Source organism: Xiphophorus hellerii, chromosome 15 (assembly GCF_003331165.1).
Source record: "Xiphophorus hellerii strain 12219 chromosome 15, Xiphophorus_hellerii-4.1, whole genome shotgun sequence".
Lineage (NCBI taxonomy): Eukaryota > Metazoa > Chordata > Actinopteri > Cyprinodontiformes > Poeciliidae > Xiphophorus > Xiphophorus hellerii.
In genome coordinates, this window is record NC_045686.1 from 10,450,915 (window position 1) to 10,468,416 (window position 17,502).

The following is a 17,502-nucleotide window of genomic DNA, read 5'->3' on the forward strand; positions in this document are numbered from 1 at the left end:
ACTATAGAAAATCTAAAACATTCAGAAATAAAAATAGTGTATTGTTGCAGATGTTAATATTATTTTTTTATTTATTTTTTATAGAGGAAGCGAGATGCAGTCAATGCTGTCAAACAAGACGCGCAGAAGGTCCTTGGAGAGGGAAATGATCTTCTAGATGAGGCAAACCAGCTGTCTGACAACATCAACAAGGAGCTGGAGGTACTAAATAAAAAAAAAACACAAAGACTTTTCATAGTTGTTCATTCTGACTAAGCTTGGTTGGCTAAGAGTTACAATAAAAAAAAGAAACTTCTTTTATTTTGGTAAGTAATGATGAATTTAATCCTCCGTTCTCAGGACTTGGAGGAGATGGATAGAGAGCTTGATCCGCTTCATGCTCAACTGGATGACGAAGTTCAGGGCCTCTCTGATGGCTTGAGCAATGGCCGCCTGGCTGAACACGTCCGCGAAGCAGAGGAACATGCCAAACAGCTAAATGAATCGGCAGCCATTTTAGATGGGTGAATACAGTACAAACAGATCACTGTTTTACCTTCTCTCATAGATCCCTCAGCCATACGGTGGAAAGTGAAATAAAATGATGAGTAATTAAAAAAGATATGAGATATATATTTTTATATTCCAAATTTTTTGAATAGTAGGTATTTGTATGTAAATATTGTTTATCCTAAAGGGTAAAAAGTGGAATTTTATTTTCCAATTCAGTGTAATATTACTCTGTTATTAATTTCAAGACTAAAATTTTAGGATTCGGTATAAATGCCATATTCTTGTAAAATTGTGCTTAACTACCATTAACGCAAGCAAAATTAAGATTTTTGATTGGAAAAAGGTTTGTGTAGAAGTTAATTTAATCTATCATGTTTTTTTCCTTCTTTCTCACTCTTCACCTCACAGTATTTTGGCTGAAGCAAAAAACCTGTCCTTCAATGCAACTGCTGCTGTCCATGCTTACAGTAATATTAAAGCCAATGTTGATGCTGCAGAAAAAGAGGCAAAAGCAGCCAAACAGACAGCAAATGAGGCTCTGGCACTGGTGAGGATTCAGAAATTCATTAATATCTTTTGAATAGAGTACAAATTTTATTTTTGGTGTTTTGCATGCATTTGGCTTTTATAAGCGCCTAAAATTAAGACACAAAAGATGATAATTTTAGACATTTATTTATTACAACTTAATTCTACAATCTTCAAATGGAGTATGCAAGTACTTTAACCATCAAGACCCTGAAAGTCTATTCTCAGCACAATCTATTTGTATTCCGTAAGAAAATATATTATTGGCTCTTCATTGGTCATCGCAGACATCATAGCAATATTTATACTTTTATTTTTCAAAACTAGAGGACAATAAAGTTCAAGCTCTAAAAGGATTTTGGACAAAGAGCATAAAAACAATCATAGACAAGTAAAATAAAATAAGTAGTCTTTCAAAGTAATAATGATTAAATTTAATGTAAAGTGAATAAATACAGAAAAGTGTTTGTTTTTGTGATGACAGACGTTTTTTAAGTCTTTTGTATCTACAGTTTCTGAAAGCATTATTTCTCAAATTGTTAGAAGGTGTATGTGTTTATATGTTTTGCATTGGTGCTGTTTCAGGCTTTGGGTCCTGATGTCCCTGTAAAGGAGGCAGCTCAGAATGCCCTCCAGAAGAGTCAAATACTGCTGAACAAAGCCAAACAACTTCAGAATGATGTTAAAGGTACGGGCCTACACACTGTGTCTACTGGACTGGAAACATAAACATTTTCTTAAACGTATGAAATCACTCTTGGAAAGTCGATTCTTGATTATGGAGGCCTAAATTGAGCGTGTTTAGCTTGATACTCAGAATTAAGTCATTTCTTTTTATCATCTCACCTTGAGGTAATATAATTGACTGTTTTTTAATTGACAGTTTTTCTTCTGAATTATACTAAAGTTGCTGATGAGTGTGTTATTTCCAAGCACTGTTCAGGTGAAATCACTCAATCAGGTTTATTCATATATTGCGCACAATACAGAGAGCTCATAGGACAATCAGTAATGAAGCAGGTCTGGATGAAAAGCTCTGTCAGGCAGAGACAACACATGAGTTTTATACCAAAGATAAAGAATTAACAACAAAGGGAGAGACAGTCTGGTTCTGATGCAGCTGTAGAAAACAACTTCCAACCTTCTACATGTAACCCAAATAGTTCTTTTGGTGAGAGTTCATAAGTTCACCCAGACCTGCTTCATTACTGATTGTCCTACAAGCTCTCTGTATTGTGCACAATATATGAATAAACCAGATTGAGTGATTTCACCTGAACAGTGCTTGGAAATATATTCATTTCCACGACAATTGACAGAAAAATTGGGAAGTTTATACACCTGGCTTACAAAATAAAAAAATTAGATATGACAAAAAGGATTTTTGTTTATCCGTATAGTGACAATTGATTTATCCCTTTGGGTTATTATAGACACTTTCTAAACCATATAATTATCTCTAAAAATGATGTTAAGTTTATGGTTTTGAACTGATGTCTCTCCCCCAATTGATAATGGGGTAGAGAATGATCAGTTCAATGATCAGTTTAATTCAGGATAATTAAACTGAATGATCAGTTTAATTATCCTGAAATTCACCACTGCAGTTGTTTTTTCCTTGCAAACTAAAGAAGAAAAAGATTTACAGGAAATCATTGATTTTCTTGTTGTGTTTGATGTCTTCCCTTCCAGCATGGTGCAGTCCTGGAGGACTGTAGAAGGTGGTTATGGTTATATATTAAATGGAAGATGTTTCTTTGAAAATGAGCTTCATAAAATGTATGCATTTTTGATTTCCAATTTTCATTCAGGTCAGCTGAGGGCATTTGAAGGGTCGGCTGTTGCTCTCTGACCTTTAAACACCCAGGTCTGGTGTATTGCATTGATTTCATTTGTTAGAAAGTGAAATCAGTGGGGGAAATGCTTAAACATCTATTTGTTTGATTTGATCTAAAAATCACGAAGTGTTGAATGTGGAAAGGTCAGTAAGAATAATGCAAACCAACAGGTGGTGAGTTCTGAAAAATTAAAGGAGTAACTAGTATTATGTGCAATGCAAAAACAAACAAAAAAGAAAACTACAAAGTTATTTTCAGTTTTTCGAAAGTGAAATACCTTGTATAAACAACAAAGTATTTCAGCTGTGTATATCACAATTTTATGGCATTTATTGACACAAGTCATTTTCCCACCTATTCTAAACTTTATGTTGATTTCTGTAAAGTGAATTTACATGGAATCATCTCTTATTTTATCTTTGCTTCAGAATATCTGTATCCTTTTCCTTTGTCTGTGATCTCATTGATCTTGTTGATCAGGAAAGGGAGGAGGGATATTTTATTACTAAGGAGATTGTCGTAGATATTACTATTTGTTTTGTGTGTAGAAAATGCAGACAATGTGGCCGGGCTAAAGGGCAGAGTTAAAGCAGCTAGAGACAAAACCAAAGGCCTTCTAGCAGCTGTTAATGGAACCCTGGCGACACTCAACGCAATCCCCAATGGTAAGATAGTGATTTTTAATTTGTTTGTGTCCAAACAAATCATTCATCTTTTTTTTTAAACAAAGTAAAATTACAGCCATCTTTTAGCAATGTGTGGCATTTCTTACAGATACGTCTGCTAAACTAGCAGCTACAAAAGCAGTAGCAGCTGATGCCAATGCTACAGCCGTAGACGTCCTGGAGCGCCTTGCGGATCTGAACCTGCGCCTCGGAGGCCTGACGCTGAACTGCAGCGAGCTGGAGGACGACGTCAACGCAGCCAATCGGCTGATCCAGGACCCTGAAAAAAACAGTAAAGTGCTTTATTATCGGGTATCTCCATTAACTCGTGAATCAATAAATGAAATTATATAAGTTTGATAAATTTATATTTACTGTAATTCAGTACTAATTCCAAAGTCAACCATTTTAGAAACTTTGGTAAATTCAACTCAATGTTTGATATTTTTCTTCTTGTTTCTCTTTTTTCAATCCCCACAGCAATCAGTATGTATATTTCACTTACCTTAATAAAAATAATTTATTATTGTAACCGGTGCACCAATACTACACTCTAGTAATATGTTTGGCTTTACAGTTTTCTAATCAGTTCTTGTTTATTGACAAAACAAAATACTAAATTCCAATTTTTAACACAATGTGGCAATCATTTTTGTTTTAATAGCCTCAGTTAATACCGATGTAAACAGTTCTCTACAGCTGTATTGATGCACCTTACACTAATTTTTTGGCTGTCTTTAGTATCTGTACAGCTGCTTCTATTAATGCCTCCATTCGAAATGAGCATGAATTCTCAGCTCATTGCAAGGCATATATAACGCCTTTTTGATTTTTAGTTCTTTCTATCACTGTCCTACATAATGTACACTGTAAAATTAAAGCAGTTCTCTTTGAATGCTAAGCTACACTAATTTCTTTGGCTCTCAATCTCATTTCTCGCTCTTCTTTTGTATTTCTGTTCTTTCAGTTATCTCATATCTGGCAAGCTTTCCACTTTCAGCTGAGATTTACTCTGTAGTATTTGTAAAAGAAGTATTGTTGTGCCAGTGTTTATGCTCATTTTGCTCCATCTCTCTCTGCTCTTAGTCCATGCTGCTGGAGCTAAAGTAAAGGATTTGGAGGATGAAGCTGACAGACTGCTGGAGAAGCTGCAACCGATAAAAGAGCTTCAAGACAATTTGAGGCGCAACATCTCACAAATAAAGGAACTGATCAACCAGGCCAGGAAGCAAGCAAATTCAGTATGCGTTTTTGATATTCACATATGTTATTGCACTCAGTTGATGCTGAATGGCAGTGAAATTGTTGAGTAAAAATTCTTTCCATACTTCTGTCTTGTGTGTTTTTGAATGTTTGTGTGTGAATGTTTTAATAATGTGTGTTTTTACAGATACAGTCAGTTCACAAAGTGAAAGTCACCTGGGTACATCACACATAGAGTGATATACTTTTTCTGTTCATTTTGATGAACAGAATTTTGGATCTACAACTCAAAATTAGGGTATCAGAAAACAACAGTAGTACATAAAGTCAAGCATGACCTTTTTTGTGCAAAGAATTGTATTTTTTATATATTCTGTTTTTATTTCAGTTCTGTTTTCACATTGAGCTGCAAATGTTGCTGTACTTAAATACCGTGGAGATGATCTGTTGCAGGTTGTATGCAGAACTGCTGTTCTACTGAAAGTATGACCATGAAATTTACAGTAAATGTAGTGAATACTTGGTTGGGCCTGCTTTTGCCTAAATTACTGCATCATTGTAACGTGACATGGAGCCAAATCAGCCTGTGGCTCTCATGAGGTCTGAGGGAAGCCGAGGTTTCTTTAATTCAAGCCATCAGCTTTTTTGTGTTGTTAAGTGTGACATATTCTCCTATTAACAGCTCATAGATTTTTTTTGTGGGGTTTAGGTCAGACCAGGTTTCTGGTTAGTCAAGCACAGTTACACCATGGTCATTATGTTAGCTAGTTGGACCTTTTGGTGATGTAGGCAGGTGTCGAGTCTGTTTGGAAAAAAATAAATGAGCATGTCCATAAAACTTGTCAGAAGAAAGCTGAAAGTGATCTGTGATTTCTAAACTGCTTTGATTTTGGACTTCAGAAAACACAGTTGAGCAACACCAGAAGAAACTCTTAATTGAACTTTGGTTCACAATCCCCTTAAGGTTGGATTGTGAGGGAGCTTGTTTGTACACCTTTTACTATCACTTTGTTTTCTTCCACTCAACTTTAATATGCTTACAGCAGTTTGTAAACACCATTCTTCTTTAGCAAAAATCTCCTTTAGAGGGTTTAAAGGGTTTCATAAGTGAGCAAGTCAAGTGAGCAGCCTCTTCTAGGATTCAACAAGGGTATAACATAAGATTTCTGTATGAAAAATCTTCCTTATAGTGATCTTATGTCATGAATATGTTTTGAAAAAAACATAATTTTTGGTTTATATTACCTCTAAACCATAGTAAAAAAAATAACACAAAAACAACACCTGAAATACATCTGTTTGTATAATTGATCCTTATGAATGGCATCCTAATGTAATAAAATTCACCTGAATGTCCATTACTACCTCAAATCAGTCCCTTCATATCAAATTTGATTTAAAATTATTTGAATTTATTCCTATGAATTATTTTTTCTCTCCGCCAAAAGAAAAAAATAAGTTTGTTCTGGACAGTCAACAAAAAAAATGCTTGCGAAAACTGTTTTTGTTCCGTGTTAAAATAGTTTACAATCTCCTACTGTTTTCCAGATCAAAGTCTCAGTTTCATCAGGTGGTGACTGCCTCCGAAGTTATCGCCCCGATATCAGAAAAGGGAGGTACAACACCATCATCCTTCATGTTAAAACCACCACACCTGATAACCTCCTTTTTTACCTGGGATCTGCCAAATATGTAAGTATAAAATTAGTTTTAATGGTTTGACTCCCACACTACAGCCACTAAATAGGTTTTTTGCAAGCATATCTTCCGTAATATTGCATTAATTAAGGTTAATGTTGTACAGCATTTATCCCGCTTGAAAGTTCAGCTTAGCAAACACAAAGACCTGCACACACAAAGAACCAGGTTGTGTCCGTGTCTTAAACTAGACAAAGAAGCAGCCTACTAATACTCCCATAGTGATTTATCTGTGAGAATAATTAATACGTCTTGACACGTACCCACCAGCACCCTTAAAACACAACACAGCACTGTTTAAAGGTACTACTTATAGTCCCAAAGTGTGTGCACTATATTTGTGTGTGTGCTGGAGCGGAGTGGCAATTAACAACAAGCTTGTGTTGCTCTCAGCTTTACCCTGATTTCCCCAGAGAAATCTTTGCTTTGCTTCATCTGACTGGGACGTCTTCAGCACATATGTGTTTGTGTCTCTCATGGATATTCTAATTTAGTATAAATAATAATTTAGTGTGTGTTTTTGTTCACATCTTACATTTTTACTAATAGTGAAGTGCTAGTTGAATAATAATGCTTCCCTGTGATCTCTGCTAATGAATAATCGCCTATACTCTGGAGAGACTAGAAAGAAAAGTGCGTGCACTTGTGTGTTTGCCTGTGATTTGTGTGTTCAGATGCGACTTCCTGATAATCTCTAATTGTGCATAAGGCTACATGAATAATTATTTTGTGTAGTTCAAAGACAGCAGAAGAGTCTGCATGCTCAGAATTCACTCATCATTTTTTTTAACTCATACATAAGTAATAAGATTGTTAATCAAAATACAACAAAATCCTGTGAAAATCCAGCTAAAGAGGCCACTGGAGAGAACTTCAGCTCTTGCACTTCATCATTGTATTTTATTTTCACCTCCTGGATAAATGCTCCAGTTGGTTCTGTTTAATAGTATTGAGAATCTGGACTCTTGTTACTATGCCCAGATCCTTTTAAACAAATGTCTTCATATAAAACTCTCTTACTAATGGGTGGGATGCTGAAAGGTTTCCAAATCGTCCCTTTTACAGGTGGGGAAATTGATTCAATTTCCACCAATCAATTTCAACACTGTGAGATTTATGTGGTCTGTAATGTGCTTGTGTACCTTCACTGATAAACTCAAATCTGACCACATTAATCTGTTATCACAATAACAGTCATGCACATTAATATGAGAGGAGAGTGTCCGCTTACTTTTACACTTTGCTCCATTTATAAAGTTGGATTTGTTGAGAAATGGCATTTATTCTCGTTTATTCACATTGCTGTTACATTGAAAGAATACCAATTTTTACACTTTCAGAGCTGTATGACTGCAGTACCTTTTGTTCAAGGCCACACTACTGCAGCCCTTTTTTTTATATATAAATATCAGATTTATCCTCCTAACGTTGAGAATGTTGGATAATGAATGTATTACTTTCAACAAAAGATTTCTTATCAACTAGCACATTTAATGAAATGTCAACTTATTGTGCATCATTTGCAGTTTTCTGTTTGACAAATGTACAAAAAATGCCATACAGTTAAAATTTTAAAAAGTTTCGTTCAGCAATGGATACAGTGTTTCCCAAAAATATTAATGCACCTTGAGCTTTGTCTACATTCTGTCATGTTCAAATCACGAGCTTCAGTGTATTTTATTGGAATTTTCCATTCCATCATTTGGAATCGGAAAATCATACTTGATTTAAAAAAAAAAAATAATAATAAAAATGTGAAAGAGTGGCATTCAGTCAGTCTCTTTTAGGTACATACTCTTAACTGCCTCCAGATGTCACCTACATGTCTGTGGATAAATAAGTTGGACAATGTGAAAAAAATCAGGGTTTGCCACTTAATATGTTGACATGAGACTTGAACACAGCTTACTGCACTACAAAAGTGTGCAGACACTTTCTTTAGTTTGTTTTCTCTGTACCTCAGGTTGATTTCTTGGCCTTGGAGATGCGCAAGGGGAAGGTGAATTTCCTTTGGGATGTGGGTTCAGGTGTGGGAAGGGTTGAATATCCCCATCACACAATCAACGATGGGAACTGGCACCGGATAGAAGCGTCTCGGTAAGTAACTTGCCCTGATACACATGTCATTCTTCTAATTCATTTGTCTAAAGATTTTGGGTGTAGTACGTACATTCAAATCTTGTGTTGCACTTTCGGCAAGATGTAGTAAGCCAATCATTTTGCAGTTTATCACAAATATCACAAACTCAGCCAAAGAAAAATATGAAACAATGTTCTGCCTGCTTTCACATTATTTTCCTGGTATCTTGTCTCGTCTTACTCCTCTCTCACATTATTTAACAAATAACAATCAATACCAACAGCAAAGACAAAATAGCAGAAACCCCAAAACATTGTCTTACTCATGCTAGAGCAGAAAGCGTGTTTTTACAGCTGGGAAATCTAGAGTTTGCAGTCTTGTCAGCCTTTGGCACATCATTACATAGATCCACTGCAATCTATTTTTCCTTCCCTCTGTAAGCTGCAGTGTTGTTGTTTACACACTCTCTCATTCACATAAAGGAAGAGTCCCACCTGCTCCATGCATTTTCCATCAGAGAGACTTCCCAAAGGTGTTTACTGATGGCATCACACAGACTTCTCTGTCTTTAAAATATTCCCCCACTGCTGAATGTTACTCCTGCCTTGAAAACAAACTTTCATATGGCTGTGAGGAGAGGTTCAGTAGGCACACACAGTGTGTTTTTGTCATTTCTGTTTACAATCAAAAGGTCCAAGAAAACTAATATCAGGTGAACACATAACATTTAGTCACTGCAGCATCTCCAGAAATCATATAGAACATGTTGAAGTATTTGACCCTGTTGACCATTATATAGCAGTAGATTGGTTTTCAAATCACCTCAGTGCCACAGGGCTCTATATTAGGCCCCCTGCTATTTATAAGCTATATCAGCAAACTTGGTCTAAACTTGGTCCAGTGGTTCCCAAAGTGTGTTGCGTGCCCCCTACGGGGGGCGCCGAGCCCTTGCAAGGGGGGCGCGGGAAGCGGTATGGATGAATAAAAAAAAAACATTTACACAAAAATGTTTCACTGTAAAGATGGTTTGTAGTTTGTTTTGTTGCAACCTGAAGTGTGAAATAAACTTCAGTGGAGTTTGAAAACAAAATGTATGTATAGGTTTATGTCTGGTTGAACGATGTCTGATTTTGGGGTTGATAACTTGCTCAACTTCAAACTACATGTAGAGAAACTTAAAACACAGAACTTAAAACCTTTTTTCAAAATAAGTGGCCTCTTACTGCACCATTTTTACCCCTGAGTAGACATGACTCAGATGACCGAGAGTATATCTTTTATATATGAGGCAATCTCAGGTTGCTGACTTCCTATATCTGTTCCCTTCTTGCAATGCAAAATGCTGATCATTATTTTCTTCATCAGCAAGATCACTTGTTTCTTTCTGTCCCATTTGCACACACTGGACTTAGTACAGCACAGTGACTTGAAAAAACTGCAGTATAACTGGAAAATGACAAGGTTCATTTCATTGTACGCTTCTAAATAAATCCTTGAGGTCAGTTCCATAGAAACTGTTTTGTTTAGAGTGCTTGTAATTTTAACTGTTTAACTGCAATTTTTGTATTTGTGTTTGATACTTGCTGAAAAATACATTTTTAATCCGAGTACGGTATTCTGGGTTAAATATAGGTTAAGCAAAATGTTTTTTAAAACTAATGAAATTTACTGTACTGCCTTGTTTTCATCTGCAGTAATGGTCTAAATGGCACCATATCGGTATATCCCTTGGAAGGCCCTATGGCTGGCATGATGCCAACCCCAGCCAGTGCCAACTCACCTACAGCTTACACCATCTTAGACGTCGACCAGAATGCCTACCTGTTTGTTGGAGGAATTTTGGGCACTGCAAAGGTATTTGTCTGTCAAAGACATGACTAACCTAGCTGTGCTTTTTTTAACCTTTATTTTTTTTACCATGTTGGTTTCTTCTTCTGTCCTGTAGAAGGCAGAAGCAGTCAGAGCATCAACATTTATAGGCTGCATGGGAGAGACCTTCTTGGACGGTAAACCTATCGGTTTGTGGAACTACAGAGAGAGAGAGGGAGACTGTAAAGGTTGTGTTGTCAGGTATGCAGATGAATTTCATATTTTACATCAATATTTTTTGTTTATGTTTGTACTTTTGCTGTATTTGTGTTTGCAATTTATCATGGGAGTTAACGGATGCCATCTTCTTTTTTGCATCTTTTTTTTCTGGCTTGTGAAGCGTTTTTGGAAGATGGATGAAAATATTAATAATTAGGAAATCTAATTATTCCTCTGTGTTCTCGTAGTCCTCAGCGAACTGATGGTGAGGGGACAGTTCAGCTGGACGGTGAAGGCTACGCTGCAGTAGGACGACCCACAAGGTGGAACCCAAATGTTTCCACCATCACCTTCAAGTTTCGCACTTTCTCCTCCGACTCTCTGCTCATGTATCTGGCCACTGAAGACATGGTATGTTTGGAACAGAGACGGATGATAGGAAGTAAACCTGCACAATTTATGAAGTCATGTAACTGTCATGAAAATCTTTTTTGGCATGCATTACATCAATATATTGATCCCTACACCTCTCTCTGTTAATGTTGCTCTTTGCAGAAAGACTTTATGTCTCTTGAACTGTCAGAAGGAAAGGTGAGGGTGAATTTTGACCTGGGATCAGGAGTTGGAAGAGCCGTATCAGCTAAACGCCACAATGATGGACGCTGGAAAGCTCTCACCATGTCGAGGAACAAGAAACAGGGTACTGGCGAGAATTCATAGTCTTTAGGTCATAAAACCAGATGTAAAAAGGTTACTGAAAATGTCTTTTACCTTTACATAGCCACTGTGATTGTTGTGGACATCGATGATGGTGCTGAGGAAAAGATTGTGGCCATATCTCAGGGCTCAGCTACTGGTCTTAACCTGAAGGAAAACCAGAAAATCTATTTTGGTGGTTTGCCGACGATTGGAAACTACAGGTACAAACATAAAATAAAATAAAAACTCGGAAAGCATAAATATAGAATAAATTTTTATATAAACATGTTCAATGTTCACAAAATTGTGTTTATGCTGGAGGTGTAAGAAGGGTTTGAAATTATTTTTAAAATAAAAACCTCAGTTGTAGTATTTTGTTGTCCCTTTAAAAAAAAAACAATTAAAATTAATTTTATTAGAAATTTTTACATTAATCATAGACTTTTTTTGTATATGTGCTAATGCTTTATGTTCTGTTTTAACAGCATGGCAGCCAGGTAAAACAAAAAATAAATTTTACGTTCTTTGTTTTAGAAAAAATGTTCAGATAGTTCATCACTGCATGACGCTAGCAATGCTGATAAGGCTGTGCAGCCCACAGTTAATGCAAAATGTTTTATTGGCTTGAATATGTAGACCTTTGCTGCAAATTACTTTTCTGTCCTTTACTAGCCAGAATTTGATGTTTGTTCAAAAAAAATTTGTAATGCTTTTCAGATGTAATCACACATATTCTGTCATTTTAAAAACACATGAGTGTATTTAATTGAGATGTCATGTGATGGAACAAAAGGTCATTGGTAGAGACAGCCCCCAAAACCTACAGCTGTTATTAAATAAATACTGAGGGGATCAGTGCATTATGCTTCTCATGATTCTCATATTTCTAATTTGTAAAAATTGTGGAAGTCGCACATATTTTCCTTCCATTTCACAATTATTTTTGGTGTTGGTCTTTCACATCAGTCTACAACCTTTACAAGTAGTCATCTTTGTTTTCAGTCCAGTTGAGTAAAACGTTCAGGGTCCATATGTTTTAAAATAATGAAAAAATAACAAAGCTTTTTCAAAAACGTGATTGGTAGATTTTTCTTTTTTTCTTCTATTGTGGAAACGCAGTGTAATTGTTCTGTTAGAAAAAAAAAACAGCATTTGTTGTTTTATTTATATTCTAAAACATCAGTTAACTCTTTATAATTTTTTAGATATTAGGAGCCATTGTGGACGCTCCAAAGTTACACCTGCATTTCCTGAGCTGCAGGTTGCAAACCGCTGCTCTATCACATAAAATTCAATAAAATGCATTGAAGTTTGTGGTTGAAACATGACAGAAATTTTAAACTTAAAGGATGCTAATGGTTTCCATCCCTGTCCTGTTGACATTAGTATTTTTGCAAATATTTTACACTTTATTGTGGTTTTTGGAGCCCAGAAAGGACAAATCTGCTAAAATAGAAAATGTGGATGATTATTTTATCCACATTTTCTGGACTTAAACATTTGATGCCTGAAGTCGAAATTCTCCAAATCCCTGGTAACTTCAACTTCATCAATATGGACAAACAGCATATTCAAAAAAAAAAATCTTATTGAATTCCAGTCTTCACTCAGCTTCCAGATCATGATGCAATCATTTCACGGCTGAAGTAATCCAGCTTCACTGCGTAGAGACAAAGTCCAATGAGCTTGGGATTTCTCATGCTAATAATTTCATTTAGTACTATGACTGCTATCATTTTAGGTCAGAGGTGAATCTCAAGAGGTACGCAGGTTGTCTCAGAGACATAGAAGTCTCCAGAACTCCATATAATCTGCTCAGCAGCACTGACTATACAGGAGTCACTAAAGGATGTAATGTCGAGGTAAGTTTTTCATTTGGAGTTTATGTGATATGTCTTTACAGAAATCAGTTAGTTTGTGACCTATTGTGGACTCTAAAATGTTATTAACGTTCACTTGTATTTGCATGTAGATATGGTTGTCTTCTTATATGAATAGGTTTTATGAAAATAACATAACACATAATTTCAAAAGGCCTTGACATTTGTTATTGTCTACTGCTTCATGTTGTACCATACGTGATCCCATCTCTTCTACTGGTTCCACTTTAGTGCATCATTGATTCTGTCGTTCGCTGTGTGGCCTTGCTCTGTATTGATGCAAAGAATAAAACCCAAAGACGGGAAGGACAAGAACGCTAAAGCCAGTTCAAGCTAGCTCTAGCTTTTTTATTCCTTTTCCCACATATTGAAATATCAGTACAGACCTAGTATTTTGCAAACGGCTTACAATCTTCAGAGCAAGAAACAGTCTTCATGATGAATTCAATGCAGGTGCTCAAAACCTAGCCTTGCTCACATAATTTAGGATATGTATAGGATTAGAAAACTTCTGGGTTTTTAAGTCAATTCTTTATGTTCATGTGAATCAGGATGTATTTTTGCTGTTCGAACATAAAGCTGCCTTTACAGTGAGATTTTAAAGTTTTATTTCCATTTTTTTTAAATAATAGTTTGAAAAATGCATTTCAAGTCTGCTATAATCCACCTATTGACTTTTCAATGCCAAGGTTTAATTGTGAACCCTTGACTAACACTTTACTTGTTTGTATCTCAGAACCTATACACAGTGAGTTTCAGTAAGCCAGGATACATGGAGCTGGGTGGCCCGTCTCTCGAAGTCGGCACTGAGATCAGCTTGTCCTTCAGCACTCTGTCGGACTCTGGGATTATACTGCTGGCAGTGGGAGGGGCTTCACCCATCAGCCCATCACAGGTTATCTGTTTTATCTCTCTCGTTTCTCTCACTACAGCAGTGCTTGCAGAAATAAATCTTATCAGGTTGTGGCGTATCAGTATGCTGCTAGAAAATTATGTTTGAGGAATTTTAGGAATTTGGTAATGCATATGGTTGAGAAAATATGGTTTGTAGTTTGCTCTTACATATTAAATTGCACAGTTACATTGTGCCTGAAATATACCAGTGAGCAGTGAAAGGTTTATTTTCTTGTTCTGACTCTAAAGGAGATGTTCAAAGTTTTTGTTTGTTCATTCAGTATTTCATACAGCTGACACAAAAAAATTGTTAAAGTATAATGACATTCTTCTTTTTTTAAATTCAGCATATAAAAAAAATTACCTTCAATTTATAGAAAGGCAATAGATACAACATAGAACTTGTATTTGTAAGAAAATGGCAGCTTATCAATTAAGTGTTAGTCAATCAATAAGATCAGTCAACTTTAAATTAACTTATTAATAGTTAACTTGCATCCCTAATTAGCATATAGTTTATTTAGCTTCTGGAATGGCCTTCACAAACCCCTAACTTGAATGGATAATTTGTGGACTCCTTAAAATTAAGTTTTTTGTTTTGTTTTGGGTTTTTTTCTAAAAGAAATCAACCAGTCTAACTTAAGTGTATCTATTTTATCAAGGAAGAGAGTTTAGATAAACAGAACTGCTCTAAAAGCTTATATGTGTTAGAGTTGCAGCAAATTTAGGGACATTTGATCAAGGGTTTACTGATGTGCGCATTTATATTTTTGAAAATTTGCTGTTATGAGAAAATCCATGCTGATTAAACTTGTCTACATACTTTTTCTTCTAAAAATATACCAAATTTGTTGACTCAAAAGTAAAGATCTAAAGATTAGTTGAAAATGCCCCTAATTTAGGAACTTCTGGCATGAGTTACAGTATATATGCATGAATAGATGGTTTTTCACTCATGTGCTTTTTCTGTCTAAAGGTTCGCAGATCAAACTTAAGTTCCAAGAGAAGACGAAGGCAGTCAGGAGAGGTGGGTATCTGTTCCCTAAGTGAATTATGATTACATGAGTGCTTATTAAGGAGATTTGCATTTTTTGGCAGCTCTGCTAATTGGATTTGCTTTATGCAAAAAAAAAAAAACAACAATCCACTCTCACTGCAAAAAGACACAAACCTGAAGATGTGCAGAAGCTGTTTTTAACTGTAATATCAGATTTTAGCTGACTAAAGCATCATCATCTCTCTAAACAAATTAAGCTTCCATGGTTTAGAGGTTATTCCCCAGATGAAAAAAAAAAATACTCAAACATGCATATGTTTCCATCTGTGCATAAACACAAATTCAAACATGCAAACTAGAAAGTGTTGGCGTTTGAGAATGTGATAAGAGGTCGGACGGAGGGTTACCTGCAGATTATCTGTCATCGATGGTTGTTGGGCACATAAATCTATTTTTACAAACTATGCTGGCAGGTACAGAGGGGCTGCGCAGGCATGTGTGTGGAGAAAGGTTAAGCGAGGTTAAAAACACCATCAACTCAAGCTGGCCCTGACTAATGGCTGGTTTAGAGAGGGACGAGGGGAGTGAAGAGGACGGGAGAAAGGACAAACACTAGAGGGAGATGGGTGTGGGATTCACCGGGAAGAGAGCTGGCGCTAAAAACAGGAGAGGAAAGATTAGAGAAGTTGCTAGGGAAAACTTAAAGTAAGGAGGCATTTGGAAGAGTCTAACACTTCTAAAACTAACAGAAAAAAAAATTCTCCAGCAAGAAAATTACTTGCCATTATGATAATATGGCTGTTGAGACAATGTCTTCTCTTTTTTTTTGCATGAATTATTTAAAGAAACGTAGAGAAAAGTGTAACTGTCAAAACAAGAACCTGAAACTTTCTTTGTGAACCAGAATTGAGTCATGAGTCCTCTGCTGTAGATTCTGCTCTTCGGGTTTTTAAAATAAACCTCCCTGCTTTATTTCTCCCAGTTGTTCTTATGTTTCAGTGCAAATTTATCTGCTGAAATGAGCTGCTTTGTGGTTAAATAACACTCTGAATCTGTAAAAAAAAAAAAAAAAACTGGAACAACTGTCTCATTCTGTGGATCTCATGATAAATCAAAATGATGCTCCTGATCTACTGTGGCTTGCAAAACGATTCAGACCCCTTAAAGTTTTAGAGCCGCTGACTTGAATGGCAGTCTGTTTGGTTTTGGGAGAGTCTTTGAGTTGTTTCTGATGTTTACAGTTGAGAAGAGTTACTTCCCATTTCTACTTTATAAAGTCTATAAACGGACACCTTACGCTTTCATTTGCTATATATATTTTTATGCATTTCTTTTACACTTGAGCGATTCTATGGGAATCCGCTATCCTCCGACATGTTTGACATGTCTGTTCACGTTTGTTCATCCCTCCCATTGTATCGGCCTATGAGTGTGTGATGGCGCAGCAAGAGCCATGATGTAGCTACATCTCAGTTCAATTTGTCCCCGACCTCAAATTGAAATTCCATTTTCAGGTGGTAAATTGTCTCCCACTTCGCCCTCTGGCACACAGTGAATTAAAATTCAAATTAGCCTGACCCTGCACCGCTGCTCTCTAGCACCTCTGTGGCTGTCTCACTCCTCCTCTCCCACCCAATCTCTATCTAGTTCGCTGTTTTGCTCTCTGCCCTCTTATCTCTCCCCCCTATTATCTCCTCCTCCCTGCTCCTCTCATCTCTTGTTATCCTTTCCTTCTTGCTTTCCACTCCTCTTTTTCCTCTCTGCTTTCTTTTGATCCTTTTCTTACACCCATATCTGTCTCTACTCATCTCTAGTTTTCTGTTTTCTCCTTAAATCCAGTTTTCTCCCTTTTTTTGTCTTCTCACAAGCAGTTTTTTTTTCCAGATAGTTTACTGAACCTTTTTCTTCTCTCTCTCTGCCATTTTCTTTATAATAGAAGTGTGAGGTAGAGTTATGATGGAAATTTCGATTAGTTTATATTGGAAAAAGCTTTGGGAATTCTTGTAAAGTGAGACGAGATTGCTTGTGTTGATCCAGATGGCAGCTGCCAGTGACTTTTAACCAAGTTTCAAAAAGTTTTCAATAATTTGAATTTATTATGTTTTGTGTTGTGCTTCAAGGTTTTAGAATAATTGAGCAATTTACTGAAAGATTAGTTTTTGCACACTGAATCAAAACCTTAGGACTTATTGCCTGGAGTAAAATTTCTCTTTCCCTTTGTGCTCAGTGTTTAAAAGTTTAAAACAAGGTTGCTTCAATCAAAAGTCTGTGATCAGTTTGCATTTTTGTGAAGTGATGTGAACATATTTAATTTAGACACTTTTTGTCTCAAACTAATCACAAGTATTTCTTCCACTTTTCATTGCTGTCTCAATGCAATATTATTGACATAAATGTTTTACCAAGACAATTTTAATTTAATTTCGTAGAGGATTTGATTTCTTGAAATGAAGTCATTTTGTTGTGATCTATTTTTTAATTCCTGGAAGTTGTCTGCATA

The 17,502-nt window shown here is 36.1% G+C and overlaps 1 protein-coding gene across 9 annotated transcripts in view; it reads left to right on the forward strand.

The window, feature by feature from the left end:
- The window catches only part of lama2 (laminin, alpha 2), a 183,193-nt gene that overhangs the window by 152,275 nt on the left and 13,416 nt on the right, over positions 1-17,502 (forward strand). For 4 of the 9 annotated variants that reach the window (XM_032584629.1, XM_032584632.1, XM_032584633.1 and 1 more), the window contains 19 exons: positions 85-201; positions 340-503; positions 901-1,039; positions 1,606-1,708; positions 3,407-3,523; positions 3,633-3,815; positions 4,004-4,009; positions 4,610-4,764; positions 6,275-6,418; positions 8,388-8,521; positions 10,199-10,358; positions 10,450-10,574; positions 10,781-10,943; positions 11,088-11,232; positions 11,314-11,452; positions 11,717-11,728; positions 12,973-13,093; positions 13,848-14,006; positions 14,982-15,032. In XM_032584629.1, the coding sequence (XP_032440520.1) occupies positions 85-201; positions 340-503; positions 901-1,039; positions 1,606-1,708; positions 3,407-3,523; positions 3,633-3,815; positions 4,004-4,009; positions 4,610-4,764; positions 6,275-6,418; positions 8,388-8,521; positions 10,199-10,358; positions 10,450-10,574; positions 10,781-10,943; positions 11,088-11,232; positions 11,314-11,452; positions 11,717-11,728; positions 12,973-13,093; positions 13,848-14,006; positions 14,982-15,032 (2,337 nt within the window). The remainder of the gene's footprint in view (positions 1-84; positions 202-339; positions 504-900; positions 1,040-1,605; positions 1,709-3,406; positions 3,524-3,632; positions 3,816-4,003; positions 4,010-4,609; positions 4,765-6,274; positions 6,419-8,387; positions 8,522-10,198; positions 10,359-10,449; positions 10,575-10,780; positions 10,944-11,087; positions 11,233-11,313; positions 11,453-11,716; positions 11,729-12,972; positions 13,094-13,847; positions 14,007-14,981; positions 15,033-17,502) is intronic. The other 5 variants (XM_032584631.1, XM_032584637.1, XM_032584635.1 and 2 more) reach the window with 3 other exon arrangements.